At 35.7% G+C, this 23,990-nt stretch overlaps 1 protein-coding gene across 1 annotated transcript; it reads left to right on the forward strand.

The window, feature by feature from the left end:
• The first annotated feature begins 415 nt into the window (after positions 1–415).
• On the forward strand, positions 416–23,203 carry LOC121408429 (pre-mRNA-processing factor 19-like). Its single transcript, XM_041599908.1, has 11 exons — positions 416–494; positions 4,316–4,465; positions 5,363–5,581; positions 7,446–7,591; positions 9,139–9,255; positions 11,042–11,117; positions 15,650–15,759; positions 16,861–17,086; positions 17,663–17,919; positions 20,972–21,077; positions 23,012–23,203. Exons 1-11 carry the CDS (start codon positions 476–478, stop codon positions 23,107–23,109), a joined length of 1,524 nt encoding a protein of 507 aa, XP_041455842.1. The 5' UTR covers positions 416–475; the 3' UTR covers positions 23,110–23,203.
• The last annotated feature ends 787 nt before the right edge of the window (positions 23,204–23,990 follow it).

The raw sequence follows: 23,990 nt of genomic DNA on the forward strand, positions 1-23,990 counted from the left end.
ACCCGTCTATGATTTCTTTAGCTACTTCTTTTTCTTTTCAAAGTGAAATTCCTATTCTGCAGTGTGCCCCTTTTCACCAGTCCTATGATCATGTGCCCGGTGTCTTGTTTTAGTTTATCTATTTTTATTATAAAAGTTAATTAATTTTCTAAAGAAACGTTTCTTTTTTTCTAGTTTGTTCGAAGTTTTTTTCCTTTCTAGAGGGGCAGCTGACCGAGGGGAGGGGCAGAGGGGGGGAAAGCATAGGGGAAAAATGAAACAAGTCCAGGAATCGTTATTTGTTCACTCCTTCACTCGGATAAATGATGAAATTTTCTTTTGATTGTGGTTTTCTCTTTTTTTTCAAGTTTTTTTTTCCAATATAATATTTATTTCTATGATTATAGCAGTTATAGCCAGAGTTATCAATAGACAGCAGTAGACCGCCATCTCGCAGTGACATTTAGATAGTGGCTAGACTCTCACGCTTTGCAACATGGCGTTAGTTTGTTCAAGTAAGCAAATGTTTTATTTAATTATTTCACCGTCCTCAAGCCGATTCCGTAGATTTTTAAAGGATTCTTTTGGATTGATTTATTAGATTTGTATGATAATAATGATGTTATACGGTTTGCTTTGAATGGGAAATTGTGGGGAATGCGATGTTTTGGATTCTTGGTCATGTTGCCGGTCGTAGTTTTTATCTCGGTCCCATCAATGCTTTTTAACGTATGGTCGTGTTGATGTTTAGGCGCCAATGCAGTTTCGCACCGGCCGACTTCGAGATAATTTCCCCACCAGTAATTGTTCGAAAATATCTTAGCACTGTCTCTCAATCACATTTCACCTTCAAGATCAATATGTCCAGCGCTTTTCTGGTTTTACGGGAGAGTAAAGTGCCCATATATATATCAATAATTTTGATATCTAAATCTAGGCCTATATAGATTCTAGGCCTAAATATAATTATTTACTTACCAAACGGACCTCGTTCGGCTTTATGTGTGTCCATTCAGAACAACGCATTTACTACATATATTTGCAATTTGTTGGCTGAGATGTCCGATATTTGGGGGAGTGCCAAATTCGGGAATGGTGTCAAAATCAGATGTAAAAAAAATAAGAAAGTTATGACATTTTAAAGTTTTGCTTAATTTCACAAATACAGGCAGTTATGCACATCCCAGCCAATATGCAAATGAGGAAACTGATGAGTGATGGCATCACTCACTATTTCTTTTGTATTTAATTATATGAAATATAATGAAATATTTCTAATTTTCTTATTGTCCTGTGAAACAAGGTTTTATTTCCCCCTGAACATGTGAAATTGTACCTTTGTTTAACATTTTATGGGTTAGTCAATTTGGTCCTTATTGTTAAATCTGTAAAAATTGAAATATATATAATTCAAAAAAGAAATATTGAGTGAGGGACATCATCGATTCTCTCATTTGCATGTGACTAAATTGTGCAGATAACTAGTTTGTATGACATAAGCAAAATTTTAAAATGTCATATAAGATTTTCGTTAAAATATTCAGCATTATGCTTGTCTGATTTTTCGCTATTGACATTTTTCTGAGGTAGACTTGACCTATAAGGCTTAACATCACTTGTTCACTGCAACCATCCTGCCTGTGGGGAATCTACAGGTAGGACTATGGTATGCCAATGCTGTACATAAACACACACATTGAAAAATCATTAAAGACCCAGACGGACCCAAAAATGAAATTGACAAATTATATACCAATCGAAAGCTTATAAGCTACTAAATACAGCAATATATGCTTTATGCATTTTCACCGCTTCCCAGCTGAGTATTTTGCTTAAAAATTTTTCAATTATCAGGCTTCGAACCCTGCTTAGAAAATAGGCTTTATTGTGCTTTTCACCTGCCTCGAGACCGTGATGTCATGTTGTGTAAGAGGCCTCGTGATTCCATAGGTTTGTACACAGAAAAACTGGGTGATTTTTTTTGCTTTTCAGATAACGCATTTCATTCTCTTCACTTCTATCACAGAGGGATATCACTTATATTTTTTCCCACAAGCTTGAATTTATGAAATCTACCGTTTTGAACTAGTTTTTGCCTATTTTATTTCCTGCTTATTTGGTGCATATTTCAATTCTATCTGCATAGATTATGTATAACAACTTTTCCTGACATAGCAATTTAGGCCCAATTAGAGCCAAAAAAATTCACAAAAAAGGTAGTGAATAGTTGTAGGTTTACATCAATTTGAACAGTGAATAAGTTTGAGTGCCATTTTCATCTGAAAACGAAAAAAAAAATGGATTCATAACATGGAAATGGAAGAAAACACCCAATGCTTTTGTACACAAACCTATGGAATCACAACCCTCCAGACACAACGTGACATCATCATTTCCAGGCAACTTGGAGGTGCTCAATCGAAGCGTACTTTGGAGGAGAAGTTTCTTTGATTTTTATTTAATTTTTTAAGAAATGGAAGGAGATACGTGTAATATTTTTTTGGTACATTTGTATTCTATGAATCATTACCTTTCTTTTGATATATGATTGTTTTTATACCGATCAGGGTCTTTAAAATGTCACTTTTGTGACCAAAATTACTAATTTCCATACAATTGCAATGTATTTTCCATGAGTAACTTGGGAATAATTTTTTTATTCACCAGAGCGCTCAAAAACTTGAATTTTGGGCATATTTTTGTGTACGCCCTCTATTGGTGGAAAGTAATATGGCAAGAAAATTTTCATTTTTCAATCTCTATTTTTAATTAAGAAAAAATAATTTAAAGAATTAAATTTACATAAGTGCCAAGTTATATGATAAATAGCTGTAATGAAAACTGACAGTGTAAGAAAATCAAGCATTTGTCCCATATAAAAAGAGAAATTAAGCCAAACATTGCCACCATTATTTTGCCACACATGGGGATGTAACTGAGAACAAGGTTATATCATAACCTTGTTCATTGAATGAGTGCTTAACATCTGAATCATGCAACATCTGAAAGGATAAAACAAATTCTATAGATTCACATAGCCCTTGACAGGACTGTTCCTAGACAGCTGGTAGCTGTCTGTTTCAAGGAGTTTTTTTTTTTTAATTATTTTTTAAATTTCTCCTCGTACACAGATGGCTCGCTATCGTGCAGCCACCATTAGGGGACTTACAATGCAAAATCTCCCTGTAAGGGCTCTTCAATTTTGTCTTTAATGAATCAAACTTTTTAAAATTAATGCGACCAAAATGCAAATTAATATTCCCTCTTGGCATTAATTGCCAAAAAAAGGGGAAAAAATCAAGTTAAAAGGAACAAAAACAGTGACTTACCTCGTCTGTCGCACAACTTCACTTCCCTGTTTTACCCGAACTAGTACATAAATATATGGCCATTGAGTCCTCTGTACAGATCGCGCTAGAACTTCGGTCTCTGTGTTTGGTGAGTGAAGCCAACAGAGTTCAGCTGAACAACCAAGATAACAGAGACCGAAGCTTTTGGTCTAGACTGTTCCATGCTGATATTTCACAACCACACACAGTAACTATTCAAGTTTCAACAATAAAAAGCTGACATTTATCAAAAAGCAAACCCTGAAATGAATTAAGAATGTGGCCAAACATGGGAAGAGCTTTCAAAATCTTCAAATTATCAACAGATTTGAGCAGATTTTTTTGCATTTGGGAGATAAATCAGGTTGAAATCGAGTTGGATTTGAGCTAAGTTTACAATGTAGATTCTTCTGTACAAACCTGTAGTAACCTAAGTTATTGTAAATTTTGACGATGCTACAATTCGTTATGTGAAGATAAGGCATTGGCTGGACAGATAAATCTGTTTCGTCAGAGTTTTTCAACATTTTCTGATTTTTTTTGTTTGTCCTCGTACACAGACGGATAACGGCCATTGGGCTCGTAGGGGTGGAGCTCTACCGACGCCCTAACTACAGCGTCTATTTAGAAAAGGGTGCAATTTTGCACCCTCCTCGATTACTCCTAAATTTTGCTTTTTGACGGGGGGGTAGGGGTAGCAAGAAATGATAAAGATAAATTTATATCAAATACAATTAGCTTACCAAGGTGGTGAGCGGAGCCAGACGATGTCTCAGTGGAGCATATCTCTGACAGAAATAGACCTATTTATCGGTCTAGGAATTGCCTTTCATTTTATTATATCCAACAGAAAGCCTTTTTGAAGTCTTCGTTTCACCTTTGTTCCAAGCAAACATCCTTCTACATTTTAATAGAATTTTCTTTTTCTTTTTAGGTTGTATCCTAATTTCCTAAAAAAACTCCATCAATTTCACACTGTTACCAATTTTTTTTATAATCTCTTTAAGTCTCTAATGAGGTGCCTGAGGTTCCTGTCGTATCACCAGCATCAGGTCGAGTTTTTGAGAAGAGACTGATTGAGAAGTTCATCTCCGAGAATGGCACTGATCCTGTCAATGGAGAACCTCTTTCTGAAGATCAGCTGATCGAGGTCAAAGGTTAGTTACTGTAAAATCTTTGAGATTTCTCAAGAGGGTTCTTACAGATCAGCAAACCATGTGACTCTACTTTTTCTCCTGTTTTAATTTTCACTTCAGCTTAGAGTTGAAGTTGTAGTAGGGCTTTTTATGTAAAATGATGTATAGGTTACAGTAAGGTTTCAGTAGGAATGAGTTGTTTGATGAGACTTTTGCTTTGTGTTGAAATTGTGGTCTCAGGCTGTTTTTGTTAACTTGATGTGAGGATTATAAGTTTTGTGTAAACGTAGGAGTGAGTTTTCTAAGACTATATTGATGTGAGGTTCCTGTTGTATCACCAGCGTCAGGTCGAGTCTTTGAGAAAAGACTAATTGAGAATCCAGAATTGGGCTGCCCGTATTATTTTCGAAGTCCGCTGTGACACACCTCCTGAATCCCTGTTATATAATTTACACTGGCTCCCGATTAGACAACGTATTATTTTTAAGTTACTTCTCCTGAAGACCCATTTAAATTAACATATCCAACAAAAAGGAAACAGACTGGAGATAAAACGTTCACCGTTGCGTCCTCAATGGAATGGAACAAGCTCCCTCTCACAATAAGACAATCCCCAACAATCAAGTCCTTTAAGATTGTTCTAGGCAATTGCTTTCATTATAATATATCCTGATTTTTGTTTGTATAAATATGTTAATTGAAATTGTAAGCGCTTTGGGCCATTTGGGAAAAGCGCGTTATAAATATTGAGTATTATTATTATGTGCAGATGCCAATGTACAGCAGATGTCGCCAGAGCATAATGATGGAATACATGCATACATCATGTATATTTTGCCACTATGCAAAGTGGATTGACGTTTTAAGTCACATTGTTTATCATTTTTGTACTAAAATATGTTTCTTTCCCCCACCTAGTGAATCCATTGGTGAAACCTAGACCTCCTACAGCAACCAGTATCCCTGCGATCCTCAAACTCCTCCAGGATGAATGGGATGCTTGCATGTTGCACAGCTTTACACTCCGCCAGCAGCTTCAGACGGCCCGTCAGGAGTTGTCTCACGCCCTCTATCAGCACGATGCAGCCTGCCGTGTCATTGCCAGGCTCACCAAAGAGGTTACAGCTGCTCGTGAAGGTAAGCGCTTTGTTCTCCATGTAGAATATTGTACACAGCGAAATCGGGTATCCCAGGAAAGCAGAACATTTATTTATTTGTATTGGGGAAGGAATTTCTGACAGCTATGAGCCATCTTTCGTAATAGGACACCATTGGAATAAGCGAATAAAATTTCTGACATGGCTTGGCCTAAAATATGGGTTTATTTTCAATTAGTTTATTGCCAATCCGTCCAATTGCCAACTCATCTACTATCATTTCGTCCATTATCCATATGGGCAGTTGCAATTTGTCCACTAACCATTTTGTTGTCTCACCTGCGTAGCAGAGTGAGACTAGGCGCCGCTTTTTCGACGGCGACGGCAGCGGTGGCGTCAACATCAAATCTTAACCTGAGGTTAAGTTTTTGAAATGACATAACTTAGAAAGTATATGGACCTAGTTCATGAAACTTGGCCATAAGGTTAATCAAGTATTACTGAACATCCTATTAGAGTTTCATGTCACATGACCAAGGTCAAAGGTCATTTAGGGTCAATGAACTTAGACCATGTTGGGGGAATCAACATCAAAATCTTAACCTGAGGTTAAGTTTTTGAAATGTCATCATAACTTAGGAAATATATGGACCTAGGTCATTAAACTTGGACATAAGGTTAATCAAGTATCACCAAACATCCTGCATGAGTTTCACGTCACATGACCAAGGTCAAAGGTCATTTGGGGTCAATGAACTTTGGCCGAATTGGGGGTATTTGTTGAATTACCATCATAACTTTGAAAGTATGTTGGTCTAGTTCATAAAACTTGGACATAAGAGTAATCAAGTATCACTGGACATCCTGTGCAAGTTTCAGGTCACATGATCAAGGTCAAAGGTCATTTAGGGTCAATAAACTTTGGCCGAATTGGGGGTATTTGTTGAATTACCATCATAACTTTGAAAGTATGTTGGTCTAGTTCATAAAACTTGGACATAAGAGTAATCAAGTATCACTGAACATCCTGTGCGCATTTTAGGTCACGTGACCAAGGTCAAAGGTCAATGAACTTTGGCCATAATGGGGGTATCTGTTGAATTACCATCATAACTTTGCAAGTTTATTGATCTGACTTTTGAAACTTGGACATAAGAGTAATAAAGTATCACTTAATATCCTGTGCAAGTTTCAGGTCACATGATCAAGGTCAAAGGTCATGTGAGGTCAATGAATTTTGGCCACGTTGGGGGTATTTGTTGAATTACCATCCTATCTCTGTAAGTTTATTGGTCTAGTTCATAAAATGTGGAAATAATAGTAGCCAAGTATCACTGAACATCTTGTGCGAGTAATAGTAGTTTCCAAAGTCAGCAATGCTGCTATTTGGAATCGCGTGATGCAGGTGAGACGGCCAGAGGCATTCCACTTGTCTAATAACCAGTTGATCCAATAGCCATTTAGTCCATATACCATTTGGTCTAATTGGATTAAGTGTTAATTGTGCAAAATGAATGAAAATGAAGAGGATATTAGACCAACTGGTTGTGAGACAAAATGGTCATTGACGAAATGGTAATTAGATGAAGTGATGATTGGACCAAATGGTTATTGGACCTAATGGTTGTTAGACAAAATGTTGATGGATGGAATGGCATTAGACCGAATGAAAGTAGACCATGTGGTTGGTGGATGAGTTGGGAGAAGGCAATTTCCAAAATATGCACCTGATTGGTCTATTATTTTGGATGAAAGCTGACCATAATATAATTCATATTGCTTGCTAAAATATAGACATATTCACATAGTCTGACATTATGATCTCTGCTAAATATTTGTTTTTCAATGATATAAACTTGATATCTACATGCATATTGATCCTCTCTTACTCCTTGTGATTATAGCTTTGGCTACTCTGAAGCCCCAGGCAGCTCCAGGAATCGTACCAGGTGCTGCCATGCCTGCTGCTGTGGCTGTTCAACCTGTACCTGAACCCATGGAAGCTGCTGAAGCTGGCCCAGTTGGCATGACTGAAGACATCATACAGAAGGTGAGATAGCTGACTGTGATGTAACTCATTCATTTTGTTCATGGAAGATTTTTACACACAATGTGTAATATGAATCATCATTTAGGATTAATTTTTGAAAATTAGATATGAAAATAATGATCGTGGGGAAACTGTGTAATTATGCTTCCCGACCAAAAATGTTTCATTCCAGGTTGGCATTTCATAAAGCTGTTTGTAAGTTACAATACAAATGACTTAACCTAAGACTGGTGACTCTTTTGTGGCTATATGAAGTAGCTGACCTGGCACCTAAGAACATGTACCAGTCATGCGTAAAGTTGTGTATAAGTTTACAAACAGCTTTATGAAACACCCACCAGGTAAGGAAAGCTGGATAGAATATGAAAATGCTATTTAAGGTGGGTGTGGCATTTGCCCAAAGCCCAGCTCACACTATGCGATTGTTACAATCCGATTTTCAAAGAAATCATAATAAAATTTGACATGAACATTCCAATCAGTAAAATCTTAGCGATTCGAGGTCAGAATAGTTGTAGGACTTCTGAAATAAAATTCAGTGTAGTTCGAGCCTCAATGTAGGAAAAATAGCAAATTCAATTCCAAATCATAATGACGTCATCATCGGCTGCGACTTGAAGCCGATTGGGAATCTGCTTCGACAACAGAGCTTGCTGGAAAGCAAAATTATGATTTCCTTATTCCTAACATTTGTACTAACTTCAAATAAAGTGATTTTTCTTTTTGGAACTTTCACATGTAATGCAAAATGTGATTTATTAAAAAATAATGTATCGGATTGCACAATGTGAGATCGGCTTAAATTTTCCTTAAAACATTCAAGAGTAGCTTGCTGCCCTGAGAACATGTACAAGTAATTTATTTCCTAAATGCAAGAGCCCAAGGTCAGTGGGTAAATATTTGTCCTTTAGATTTTGGATGCATGTTCAAGGATGGGGAAAAATTGTGGCATGTGCGCTCTACATTTCTGTTTGAAATAAATGCAGGGATTAAATTAATCCAAGGCAATGGCCATGGATACCCTATATTGATATGCCTCAGAGACCTTTTCACTGGCCATGGATAATTTTTGTGCTATTTTTAAATTGTCCTAAAATGTAAAAATTTAAGGCCTGGAAAAGTATCTCCATCCATTAAGTATTTTTTTTATACATTCATATCATTTACACCCTTTATGTTTTCATTTTTTCACTTGTTTTGTCGAATAATGGAATTATTTTCATGCAACACATAAGCAGAAAGTTGCTAAGTGCTAAAAGAATAAATCTCACCGACCAGTTGGGGAAGGTTGATTGTAGATATTGAATTTTATTGTAGCATGATTTTTCCAATTTATATATGTTATTTCAGAAAGTTTCTTTTATGGAACAGTACCATGTATATAACAGGCAATTAATACTAGATTACAGCAAAATAAATTTGAATGCAAATAATTTTCTTCTGAAAGTCAATTCAGTTTCTTCAAGATGTGTCTGTTTTATTTATATATCTAACTTATTTTCATTAACTTTGTAATTCTCTGGACATTTGAATTTCCTCCATCCCAGTTGCAAGAGCGAGCCAATGTTCTCACCGCTGAGCGTAAGAAGCGAGGCAAGAAGGTTCCAGATGAGCTGGCTCCATCTGAGGACATCAGGAACTACAGACCGAGAGCTTCTCATCCTGTAAGTTTTCTAAAGATGAATACCAGTTGTGGTAAGGGTCGCAAAATGAGTTAGAACCGAATCCAATAAAATGAAACCTAAGTGTTTATATGTATAAATAAAAAATATGTGCCAAATGGCTCTGGAAAAGAGTTTAATAGCTAAGAAATGAGCAAAATAAGCATGGAATTCTATAAAATGACAGCATTTATCCAAAATATATTTAAAGATTTTCCCATATGGGCATTTTGATGGTAACTGACGTTACACAGTGTGTAAAATTGTGCCGTGTAATTAGTTTCTGTGAAAATGCCCATACATGCCTTTTTGTATTAGTGATCATCAGAATTATCGGTTTTCAGGTAATACATGATTTCACAAAGATAAGTTAAGTCAGAGCTGCCAAGTAGTACGATTTTTCCGTATTTCATACGGAAATCAATTTAAAATACGGCAGTACGCTTTTCCATGATAAAATACGGGAAAAAACAAATTACAGAAGAAAAGGTATTCCGTGTGTTGCTGCCCTCTACGTTCAATGAGTTATGCTTTCATCAAGGCTTTCCGATTAGAATTTTCGATATCCTGGCGAATCAATGCGGGTGACAAGTTCCGAGCGCACGCACGTAGTTTACAAGCGCAAAGCAGCGGCTCAAATCGCGATATTTTGCGACTGGTAAATACGTCTGTAAGGATGATGACGTCATCCAAGATGGCAACTTACGTTGACCGACGGAAGGATCGAAGATGACGATGTTTCGATCATAATTTGAAACGAATTAGCCGTAACTGCGGTCTAAGGTACGATATTTCTGAATTTCATACATTTTTCCGTAAATATGGATGCAATTTCTTTTTCATAATGTGATATTTTATGATTTTATGTGCAAAAAACGATCGGAAAAAACCAGGTTACCGTCGAATGTTAGATCTAACGTTACTGCTAATACGTTGTCTGTACGTACGGGCCTCCAAATTCTTCAGTCTATGTATTGGTGAGTCAGCCAACGCAGTTCAGCGGAACAACCAAAATCTAGACTGAAGCTTTCGATCTCGTGTGCGACGGTGTGGGGCGCAAAATAATGTAAGAAGTGATCGAACTTTGCCATTATGCATGCATATTTATCTCATGGTAAAAATACAGATTTTTTGGTCAAAATACTGATTTTGGGGATAAGAATACTGAAAATGCAAAATACAACTTGGCAGCTCTGTTAATTTCAATGTAGCAGAACTAGATATATTCTTTATATGGTGGCATTTATCCTTAATTTTAAAGACTTTCTAATGAAATAATTGTTACCTTTAAATTCAAAATAATGATTTACTTTCTCATCCTCTGCACAATTTAGGAATGTTTGTAATAGATAGATTTACACGGGTTGTGTGGTCTAATCATTGGAGCATTGGACTCATAGTTGTACAGTTGCGAGTTCGTATTCCCGCTCTGCCATTGTCTCCTCTTTGATAAAAAGACCAGAGAGCAAATTCTGTCGTCTATAAGGCCAGGCACTATGCCAGATTGACTAAAACTTCAAAATGGTTTTCATGTAACTGGATATAAACCAGCTTGGTGTTCACTAGCAAAGAAAAAGAAAGCTGTCCTGTCGAGTTCCTACAGGAGTTACTATGTAGCAGAAAAATAGAACAATTTATATATATAAATGTACATGAATAGTGGAGGTATGGATTATTTCTGTAGAAAATTACGGAATTGAACAAAGGTCCTTTGTCAATAACTCACTTGTATACTTTCTAAAGAGAGATAGCTGTTCATTAAATGTCTACCTATTCTTTGATTATTTAGGGTCTACACAGTGCCAGTATTCCTGGTATTCTGGCGCTTGATTTACAGGCGGCTGATACCTCCAAGGTTCTCACTGGTAAGTTCACTAACACAACTTTTTTTTACAGTACTTTGTACTCCTTCTTTAGAATTGTTTTAAGAAAATACAATTCTTTCATCTTCCAGCAATTACTTTATTTGCAAGGTTGGAATCCCTACTGTAACAGGGCCTAATGAATATTTGAACTAAGAGGATAACTTTTAACAAATAACCCTCCAAAACTTGCTATAAAAAGGAAAATAACATCGGTGTGAATTTATCATTTTGCATGTAGATCAAAGTCATTCAGTAAATATAAGCATTACATTGATCTGTAATTAATTGTAATAATGATATGAATATTCGTAATAGGCCGGCTCTATCTTGAGAAGATGCTTGTGGCGCATCAAAAGAAAGAAGTGATTTGTGCCACCTATCAGATGCTTTAAGGTTCTTGAAGTTTGAAGGAAGCAGATTACTCAAAAGAAGAAGAAGTCCCCCCCCCATCTCTTAAAGGAGAATGAAACCATTGGAACAAGATAGCTTGTGTGAAAACCAGTGTTGTAGTCAAGGCTCAAACCTCCAAGGCCAAGGCTAAGGCCAAGGCTTTAATACCCAAGGCCAAGGCTTCAATACCCAAGGCTGAGGCCAAGGCATGGAAACCCAAGGCCAAGGCCAAGGCCTGAAAACCTCAAGGCTAAGGCCAAGGCCAAGGCATTTCAAACTTACGATATACAGAACAATGAGCTAACAATGCTTAGGCCGCTAGACATCACACATGGCAAAAGTGTATGTGAGCGAGCGGACTGAGCGAATAAAGAATTTCACCATTGTACATTTAAAACAAAAATAATTTCATGTTAGATTTAGACATAATATATTATATATAATATTTTTTTTTGGGGGGGTGGTTCAGAGCCAAAAAGGCACTTATATACCAAAATGGGAATTTTTGGTGCTAACAGATACATGTATTTTCAAAATGAGATTATCAACTGCGTGAAGTAGTTGTTTGTTTTGTAGAAATTAAGTTGAGCAAAGCCTTTTTAAATTTATTTCTTATTGATAAGATAGTTATTTTGATTTAGGTTTTACTTCTCAGCGAGAGAGTGTAGCGAGCAAGCAGTTTTGAAAAGAAAATCAATTCTGAAGTTGTAAAACTCGATTGTTGGTCAATTATGAGTTTAATGACTGTTAAATCACTAAATCACTGTTGCGTGATGTTGCCGGTAAGAACCACGATCTCAAACTTCTGGACATGTGTAATAAGACATGAAAATTAAATATTCTGAGCTGTTTTTGTAATCATGAAAAAGATGTGTATCTAATTAAAGAAATAACGCTAGATAATGTACAGATCAGAAAAGGAAGCATTTAAGGACTGCATTTTTAATAGGATACATAACTCACCAATCAAAGTAATGCGAGCACAAAGTGCGAGCTAAAAAAATTGTGATATTCCAACCTAAAAACTGGACATTCTAAGCATGTTTTGTGTGTAAACAGGAATAGAATGAGTTAAATAATTGATGCAAGTGCAGAAAGCGAGCCAAAAATTTGTGATATCCCAACCAGAAAACACCATTCTATACATTTTTGTAACCATGAACAGGATTACATGTAGTACTGTACTAAACAATAACTGATGTAAGCATGATTCAAAATTTGTGATTTTTAAACCTAAAATAAAATGTATTATTTTTACTGTTAAAGAAGGTATTTCTTTTTGAAAAAGGGCAAAATCATTCTGAAAAAGGCATTTTTGACTTTGGAAAAAGAGGCATTTTTTCCTACAGGATTTTTTTTTTTTTGGGGGGGGGGGGGACAAGAGAGCACAGAGCGCAAGCTGAAATTTTCAAATGCTGACTTGAAAATGTGTCATTTTTAGGATTCTTGCCAGTTTTCATGTTTTTTCTGCTTACAACCACTTTCAAATTTCAATTCTCATTTCTTGTATCTTCTACACCTATTTTACCTAAAAAAACAGAATAAAGAATACTTACAAAATAAAGTTATATTCAAAAGGATACAAAATAAATGGGGTGCACCCCATACCCTTAGTTGATTATTTCCTGAAACATTTAATTATTAATAATTATTAATAATATTAATAATTATTAATCATATATCATTATTTTAATTAATCATTATTTCTTGAACCCACATTGACACAAAAACAAATATGTTATTTCATTGAATTTTTTCCCCTTTGTTTTGTCAATCTGAGACACTAGACCCAAAACAAAATGTATACAATTTAGAAAAGATGTACTGCCTATCATTATTAACTAATTCTGCAGTATGATCTGCCTTAGCAGCCACCCCCATCTTTCTTACGCCCTTACATGTTTCTCCTTACAATTTAGAAAAGATATGCTGCCTATCATTAACTAATTTTGCAGTATTTTCTGCCTAACCAGCCATGCCCATCTTTCTTACCCCCTTACATATTTCTCTCCCTTATCCTCTCTCTCTCTCTCTTCCCATTCCTCTTTCTTGTCTGTTTAGAAATATATCAGACCCCCCCAAAAAAAAATGAGAGAGAGGGAGAAGTTCCACCACCAAGAATAAACTTAAAATAGGGGGATAAAGGAAAGGAAAATGTGGAGTAAATTTGATATTATTTTCAATACATACTGTCACAATCTTTCAAAAAAAGGCTTTTTTTATAGCAAGAGGGTGACAAATTTTGTTCGCTCGCTCGCTTCAATCGCTTTCAACTTTTTTGGCAGAAATTTTGTTCTATATGCCATGCTTGGCCCCTCTAAATTTTTGGCTCATCATGCCATTGACATAGCCAATTTGGATATAACAAAATTAAAGTCTGTGTTCAAGTTTTCCAAATCTTTTCAGAATATAATTAAGACTTAAATCATTCTTGTTGGCTAAAGAAAATAATACAAGGAAAATCCTAATGGAATAGAAATCAACCTTGTTATAAATCATTCCTTAGAGTTAGCTATGTTTAAAGTATGAAAGTTGTCAAAATTGCAGTCAGATCTGTCAGAATTATTCCTTTCATCAAAGCACTATAATCTTGATCATAATCATTATCACTGTCATTATTATTAATATTGTCATTATCATCATTAGTCATGATTACAACACATTACCAATTAATAGTTATTTTTCATCACTGCTGTTTTCTTTGTTACAATGTGATGATAATTCTTAATAATGATGATTTAACAATTACAATCGATGACACAGCTAGTACACTTACTGCTGTTGCTACTGTTACTGGTAACTGGTAGTTTTGACCATTAGTGTCATTAAATATACAGAACAATTGAAACATTTATAATTACTTATATAAAACAAATGAAAGTACAAAATACAAAATGCCTTGAAAAAGCCTTGAAAATGCCTTGAAAATGCCTTGAAATTTCAAGGCTCAAAATCCTCAAGGCCAAGGCCCTCTCAAGGCCAAGGCTTGAATGTTCAAGGCCAAGGCTTTGAAAAAATAGGCCTTAAGGCACCTTAAGGCCAAGGCCGAGCATCAAGGCACTACAACACTGGTGTAAACAGAAAAATCAAAGAAATAGATCAACAAAAGTTAGAGAAAAATCGGACAAATAATGAGAAAGTTATGAGCATTTGAATATTGCGATCACTAATGCTATGGAGATAGCAAATTGGCAATGCAATAAAGATGTGTGATGTCACTTGTGAACAACTCTCCTAATTACTTTAGTATATATTTCACTTGAATTGCCTCTTTTATCACATCTATCCATAGATCATGTGTTCTTTCTACATGAGGGCATGTATTACATATTTTTTAAGAATACATCATGGATAAAGAGTTTGTATCATCATTAGAAAAATCAAAAAGAGACATTTTGAGGGTATTTTATAGTCCACCAAAGGGAAAGTTGTTCATCAGTGACATCACACATCCTTGTCGCATTGCCAATGGGAGGATCTCCATAGCATTAGTGATTGCAATATTAAAATGCTCATAACTTTCTCATTATTTGTCCGATTTTTCTCAAACTTTCTTTATTCTTATTCTTTGATTTTTCTGTTTCTACACAAGTCTATTTGTTCCAAAGGTTTCATTCCCCTTTAACTTTCTTTCTCGGATCTGCAAATTATTGTGAAACACATCCAAATTAAGTTTGTTTGAGGGGGGCTGTCCAGGGGCCTGTTGCATGAAAGAAAACTCTTGCAATTTTTTTTTGCCACGGTTTTAAATATTTTATTGTCAATAGCATAATTTTGTTTGCTAGTGTTTTTGTTTATTTGCTACAGTTTTTTTTTGTGACAAAATTTTTATGCAACAGACCCCAGGAAATCATGAACAAAACACTAAACCTCCCCTCGCCATCACCAAAATAAAGATGCCCATCAAATCATGTTGTATATCTCCTTTGATTGAAATATTTTTACATTTCTCAAGGCAGGTTTTGTTTGTCAAATATACGTGTCCTGAAAATTATGAGCAAAAATGAAGAAAAAAGACGGTCACTCTCAAATTAATAAATAAATATCAAAACATGTCAAAGCTCTGTTAAAGGATGGTTTGGTGAACTACACATCCATCATTCACACTTGGATTTGCCATCAATTTCTGATTTTCATTGCAGGAGGAGCCGATAGAAATGCTGTGGTATTCAACAAGGATACAGAGCAAGTGACGGCCATCTTGAAAGGTCATACTAAGAAGGTCAACAATGTCATCTACCATCCTACAGAGGTATGAATTGCAAGGGAAATGAGAAAAAGATGAGAAAGTTTGACAAATTCCATCAGAAAAAGCCAGTTATGGACTGTCAATGTTTTGATTTGTTATGTAATATACAAGCAGCCCCCCCATTTCAGTATATATAATTTATCTTTTTTTGTCATTTGCCATAAAACAAAGCATTAACAATACATCAAAATAGGCTTGATGAAGACGGAAATAATATGTAATCTGTTAAGTAAAAGTGGAACAATTCTTTATGCAGAGATGCTAACTTGAAATTACAATCACATAATATGTGCATATTTTTTCTTCCTCAAGGAAGGTGTAGGAGTTGGGTGTTTCAAGAAATTATTTTCAATCAATTGCAAATATTAATTGCATATTTGCAATTGATAGGACAGTTCAGCTATATCATATCAAGTCAACCTTTCTGTTACATAAAGCAGACCCGGGGGGGGGGTCACAAAGAGTTAAGTGTGACTTAAAGTCATACTTAAATGCTGATGCGCTCAGGATATATATCATGGAACCTTATTAATTAATTAAGATACAATAGACTTAAAGTGAATGTCCTCTTTGCATGATTAGAGGAATGAGACGATGCATTATATAGCCTACTGCTCGCAACTGAGAATTTAAGTGCGAATCTATGTCACACTTAAAATCTTTGTGAAACATCCTCCAGCAGTCCATTTGAAATTAATAATAATAATATAGGGTATTTATATTGCGCACATATCCACCTTGTTAGGTGCTCAAGGCGCTCCTATATTACCCGGCTAAGCTAGGCGTTCATAGCGCACACAGCTTTTTAAGGAATTACTTCCTACCGGTACCCATTTACCTCACCTGGGTTGAGTGCAGCACATTGTGAATCAGTTTCTTGCTGAAGGAAATTACGCCATGGCTGGGATTCGAACCCACGACCCTCTGTTTCAAAGTCTGAAGACTAATCCACTGGGCCACAACGCTCAAATGAGATATTTATGATTTTGTTTTTCTTTTACTATCAATCTATTGCTATTGTTTTTGCACCGCTGCCTAAGTTACTTTAATTTGGCTTTGCACAGGTCTTTCACCATTTTCCACATTTATTTTTTCCGCTGACAGGATGTTGTCTTCACCTCTTCGCCTGATGCTACCATCCGTATATGGCTTACCCAGAATGCATCTTGCACCCAGGTTGTACGCGCTCACGATGCCGCTGTGACCGGTCTCAGTCTCCATGCCACTGGAGACTTCCTACTCAGCTGTTCCGAGGATCGTCACTGGGCATTCTCTGACATAGCAACAGGACGTGTCCTCACCAAAGTCTCTGATGATTCTGTCGGCCATGGTAAGATGGGCGAAACTTGCAAAACATTGCAGTTTTCTGCTTTCATTTCCTTTAGATTTGAGTAAATTAATGTATTTATTAATGACCAGGAGGTCGGGGTTCGAACCCTGGCTGCATCAGACCAAAAGACGTTAAAAGATGGGAGTTGCTGCTGCCCTGTTTGGCATTCAACAATTAAAGGTATAGAGCCTCATTGATCTGGCGCTGCACAGCAGCTACCAGCCCATGATCAATTGGGCAAAACAAATTTTCTGAGTATTTCATTTCTGGTGTCTATTTCGGAAATGAAATATGGATTTCAAGACTTTTTAAAGATTTTAAGATTTGCTATAATTTTAAAATGTTTATTGAATATTGATTTTGTCAGAAAATAGTGCCGACTGAAAAAAACATTATTGATGATGAGGTTAAAAATAATTGATGTCGTTGATTTTTACACGTTACTGTTGTATAGTTTTCTCAAAAACCTGCTTGGGATCAAATGATTGATTCTTTTAAAAACTTTTGAACAATGCATTAGTGAAATTTGTAGTGGGGTTATTAATTTTGAGTATGTGTGTGTTGCTAAAATCCCAGCTCTGACCTGTGCTCAGTTCCATCCCGACGGTCTTATCTTTGGGACTGGAACCGCTGACAGCGTCATCAAGATCTGGGATCTCAAAGAATGCACCAACGTTGCCAACTTCCCTGGTCATTCCGGTCCCGTCACCGCTCTGGCCTTCTCAGAAAACGGTTACTACCTGGCTACGGCAGCCGATGACGCCATTGTCAAACTCTGGGATTTGCGTAAGCTCAAGAACTTCAAGAACATCACCCTGGATGACAACTACGAGGTCAGCTCTGTCTTTGTTTTTTTTTTTGAAGGGTGATCCGATCTTGGTAATGAAATGATTAGTGGGGAAAGGCGAATATTGAGAAAAACAGAGTAATTAAAGTTTGAATGAAAGCAGACTTTCGGCTTGTTGTGGAAAAAGTTACAATCAAATATGTTTTGTAAAGCAGAAGCATGCATCTAGGACTTGCATATGATTATCTGAGCAAGCCCCTGGAATGGATATATTTATGCCTGGTCAAAATGAGATCACCGTAACAAGTGTTTATCTCAAATGGCAAAGTGAGTAGTTAGGTAGATTGTTAGGCACTACTCTCCTGTTTGCACTGTTCTCATTAGAAATTATCTTTAAAGACAGTTCTCTCAAAATAAAAGAGTTTTTCTCTAAGGCCTGTATTCATAGGAGTTGGTAGAGCGTCGGTCCAACAACCGGGAGGCTTGGAATTCAAAACCATCAGACTAGATCCTGTTTGGAATGGAATCCTTTAATTTTCTGCACACAATAAAGAGAAACATTATATTCATATTTACACTACCAGTCACAATTCTTTGACTCACTATTACCTGTTAAAACCAGGGGCCCGTTTCTCAACACCGTCTAACTTCTTGACTAAATCGGAGATAGTGAGCTACTTGTCCGCTAACCGTTTCACGAAGCCCTCTTTACCAAGATCGGGTACAACAACCTCACTAAATATTTATGACACCTCCGAAACTGTCATAACTTCTTTCTCAATGACGTAGTGGCATCACGTGGGTATACTATGACATGCAAAAGTGCCTAGCAGTTTTAAAATTATAATCTTACGTAATCAATCATAGAGGTTGTAATACATCACAAAACAAGTGGGATGATGCATTCAATGATAATTGTAATACAAAGACACTATAAAAACAGTTGGTAAAACACCAAAACCATTTATTTTGAAATAGTGAAATAATTTGTTTGATAAAGATTCTACCACGTCAGGCCATCCATAACTGGACTTGTATTTGATGTTTTCAGACCCCTATTAACAGGTTGATAAATTCTATCTTTAATTTGTGCATATAATTTGTAAACTATATCGTATGTTTCTGTATCAAAGATTAAAAAAATGTTTCGTTAAACTTTATTTTGATGACGTTTGACTGTATAATTATGATCTTTTTACAAAGAAAACCGTAATGGTTTACTTTCGTAAACTATTAAAATGGATATCCCGGGGGTACCCATCTCAACTTCCACAAGTTATTTTTAGTCATGAAATGAATTATTCATAATTTAATTTTCTCAGCAATTGAATGCTCCATTCTTTATGGTCTGAGTATGTAAGATCCATAATTCTCCTCTTCTATTATTTTGAAAAGATCTATTTCCCAATTCATCACAATATTTGCAATTTTGTCATGATTTTTCTTTTTGAAAATTATACTATTTTGTTACTAAGGCTACGTCTCGTCTACTCTTTTTACCGATAGTATCGATATCAAGGTATTCCAGTTAGGAAGCCTTTTGTGAAACAGGTTTAGTAAGATTGGAACTAACTCCGTGGTTGGTGGATAAAGATATGACTAACTTGTCCAGGTATTGAGAAACGGGCCCCAGAGAGCAATAGATTCAGGGGACCGAATTTATTCTTTGGTTATAACAGGTAACAGTGAGTCAAAGAAGTTTGACTGGTAGTGTAAATTTTCACGCCAAATATCTTTCTATTTCAGAAATCTATATTTTCATACAGGTATCAGTTATTTATATTTCCATATCAGATATCTGTGTTTCTTTATCACATGTACATTTGAACTTATCAGTATCATTATTTTGCTCCCATCAATCATTTTAAGTGGCTTGTCTTGGGATCTGATATTTCCTAGTCAAGTTGATATGTATCCTTTTCTGTCCATGTAGAGTGGTTTCCCATGGGAGATTTGTCAATATTACTGGTACTTAACTTTTATTAGATAACCCATGTAATAAAAAAAAATATATATTAGCTTTGTGGATTTCGGCTATATTTTACTTTCAGATGATTGGGAAAATGATATTGTAAAAGTATGAAAACAGGATAATAAAGGTTATTTCTTCAAGTTACATGTATTGCTGGGGTGTTAAAAAGTTTATGCAGGTGACTCACTCTACATAGGTCAAATCTTTTGGGACCAGAGAATTATGTTTGACTCGGTGAATTTTGACTTGGAAGAAATTATAAAAGCATGTTATGCATATTCTGGCCCGAGATAACGCTCTGAGTTAAGGCAATTATTCGACGTGTGGAAGGTCGATGGAGTCTACTGTACGTGTATCACAATTTTTTTTTATTTTGAAGGCAACTCTGAAAAGCCATATTCTAGAATTATGACAATGGTGGCATCGCCCTGTTGTCTGATGATAGTCTCCTGATTCCTATAGAAAAATCCTTTCAGGCAAAAATAACATTGCTACTTACATTTATGTCTCTAAAATCAAGCTTTTCCTGAGCTGTCCTCCAAATTTTCAAATATGATGATGTTTTAAAACCCCATCAATGAAACACCAATGGGTCATCAAAAGCAAGTCAAGGATCATTTGTTGTTTTCTAAAGTTGGCTAATGCATTAGTTTTACAAGAATGAATATTTGTCATTTTAAGTAATGGTTACTACCCTAAACTTTCCTCATGAAAATTGATCAAAATTTGGGTAATACAGGCTGTATACAAGCTATTCAACCTTCCTGATGATTTATCAGGTTACAAGCTTGTGTGTCCTTTTTATATTCTGTCATGAAATTTCATTTAAATTTTCTACTCTTAAAAAATCAATATATAGTTTCGGTAAGTAGTTATGTGGTTATCTGTTAAAACCACCACCTTGAATGTATTGCTCATTCTCATTGTTCAAGTTCAGCTGTAAGTCCATCTATGATGTGTTTTAATGAATCAATATTTTTAAAAATGATTTCTCTCATGTTCATTTGACACGAGCTGATGATCTTGTCTGCTTTTTATTTTGTGATATCTTATGTTTCATTATGCCTACCATCTTATTTGATCTTATCTGTATTTTCTTATCCCATCTTATCTTTAATATCTTTAGATCAAATCATTGACCTTTGACCAGAGCGGTTCCTACCTAGCCGTAGCAGGCACTGATCTACGTGTGTTCCTCTGTAAACAATGGCAGGAGCTAGCCGTCTTTACAGGTATGAATCAACTTCATTCAGATATACCGATGATATGATCATCAAACTGAGGAATAGAATTTAAAGTAGTGCAATAGAGTAAAACTCTATGGCCCCAATTCACAAAGGTGGTTTTTAAAACCACCAGTTGAACCCATGGTTTATGCAAATTTCCTGTATGAATTATGCTTATTTACCGCGTATATTTAAAAATGTCCAATGCTGTTGAGCGCTTTCTTCAAAGTACGCCAAATTGACGCCTGTTGCCATGGTTGAGTACGCTATTTTACTCCCGAGTCCTCTGTTTGAAGAGTGGACTCATGAATAAAATAGCATGGATAACCAAGGCAATAGGGGTGTATCACATACAAGTATTACTTTTAAAACAAATGTGGCACTATGCTGAACTGGCAATTGTTTCCCTCACCAAACCTTTGTCTGACCGGGTTGGTGTTTTATTAAAGCTGTTATGAGTGGCTAAACGAACAGCCATTGATTCTTTCTTGCAAATTATGCACACTTAGTTTTCATTGATTTAGCGCCTATGAAAGGATCACCAGTCATCCATTAGAGTCATTGTAACGTACAAAGTGCTTTATGAAACACCCACCAGAACATTCAGGCCCCATTAATTAGAATTTAACAAAAATGTAAATTGTGTATAAATTAGTGTATTACAATGCATGAAATTTTACTAAACAGAATTTGAAGAAAAAAAAGAAGGAGAATTGTTGCTAACTTCTGCTGCTGACAAATCTTCGTCAATTGGTGCACTGTGACAAAAGCATGCATCAGCATTGGACATTTTTTGATATACGTGGTAAATTAAGTGTAATTTATACAGGAAATCTGCATAAACCATGGACTCAACCGTGGGTTTTTAAAACCACCTTTTTTCAATTCAATTCAATTCAATTCTGGTTTTATTGTGAAAATGGTACATGACAAAAGTCCGAAGACTAATATCATATTTACAAAGTAAAAATGTACATGTATATTATTAAAATAGAAATTGAATTGAATTGAATAATAATAATAATAAGCATTTATATAGCGCCATCTTTGTGAATTAGAGCCATTCTTACTAGGAGTGATTTAGAACTTTTGGGAAGTCTAGACATGCTAGCTTGAAATTAGGCTAGTTCCGATCTAGTGACCAATCAGATGTGTACATACGAGTACCTTGTTTACAGCTCGTATGTTTTTCTTGTTTTTCAAAGTCAGCTGGTTGTACTCAGCCGCGATTCAGCTAATCTCCATCGTAGGCTTCACCTCGTCTTTGAATATTATGTGTATCACACGTCACTTGCATTTGCTTGTTTCTGTTACAAGCTACTGAAAATCACACGTTGGATTGGTGAAGAATAAAATTGTAGAATTGTAGCAGTTGCTGTTGATGATACGGTTAATGTACAAATCCCATGGTGGAGAGTAAATGAATTAGATGTCCTGGTTTCATCAGAATGAGAATCAACAACAATATTTAAATAAATGCAAACATATTGAAAACATTGCTTTCTCCTGTGGAACTGAAGGGTGCTGCCTTCTAGAATTGCATCTTGACAAAATCCTATGCAAGCCTGCAAACGAGATACAAAATAAGAGAACGGTAGTCGTATTAACATGATTCTTTGTCACAGATGTTGCATCAGAAATCTAATGCTGCTTGGACACCTCAAAACTTCATTGGACCCGTCATATCTGACCATTATAAAGGCAATAGTGCGGATGGTATACAAAACTGTTTCTAAAATCATTCCTTTCTATATGAGAGTGTACTTCGATGTGAAATAGAACTAAAATAAATCTGATAAGTTGATAACTGTTTTCATATTTGCAATTTATCGGTGTATTAGAACTTACCAGTAGATGTGATAATAAGTACATGAATAAAAAAGTAAATAACTAAATGGGCATTATAACCACGTTCCATTCATGTATTTTTGTGTTTGTAGATCACACCAGCACGACTACTGGAGTACGCTTTGGGCAGCACTCTTCATTCTTAGCATCATCCAGTATGGATAGGAGTCTCAAGTTCTACAGCCTATAAGGGTGATGCTCACATTTCATCGCATCCTGCTTTTGTTGGCTATTCTGGTATTTGTCTTCAGTAGAGTATATCCAAGTTGATGGTAGGATGATTATATTGTGTGAACAGCACTCATTTTAAGAAACGTATTGTAATACTACATAATATTTCCAAAAAGCATCACATGAATCAAGCATCTACTAAGCTCACTCATGTGTAAGGTACTAGACAGAAAAACATTGGTATCAGAATTTAAACTAGTAGCTTATGAAATAGGAGTATTGAAATGTATGGAAGAATGTGCATTGTATTATATAAGCCTGAGTCGAATCGATTTTAAAATCGGTGTTCGATCGATGTCATCGAACACCGGTGCAGATTTTGCAAAATCGGTGCATCGAAAAAAATAATTAAAAAAATACGTCGGCCGGCCGATTCGTTTGGTTCACACAATCAATCAGCAAAATATCAGTAATGTCCAACTTGACTACTACTTACTTGATTTCTATTGCCCCAAAAATGAAACCGATCGTGTGATTATGATGCCTATTCACCATTAATTTGAAGTTTATTTCGATCATAGTTCGAGTCTTACTCGTCTGCTCATGCCGAGATAATTTATGCACGATGAATTCATGAATGGAAGTCATGGCCATCGATCGTGCATGCGCAGTACAGTTCTTTAATCAAACCAGAAAATGGCCGGAAATTGACGCGATCAACGTAAAATAAATCTTGCTTCATGAACAATATTCATATCATGACCACAGAACATTATTTAATCGTAATATTTAACAATAATTTGCATATGATAATCATTAATATGAATTTAGAGCTTGATGTGAAACGTTTGTATTTCGTTTCAATTTTCAATGGCGGACATCTCATGACGATCGACTTGA

This window comes from Lytechinus variegatus, chromosome 2, assembly GCF_018143015.1.
Source record: "Lytechinus variegatus isolate NC3 chromosome 2, Lvar_3.0, whole genome shotgun sequence".
Classification (NCBI taxonomy): Eukaryota; Metazoa; Echinodermata; class Echinoidea; order Temnopleuroida; family Toxopneustidae; genus Lytechinus; species Lytechinus variegatus.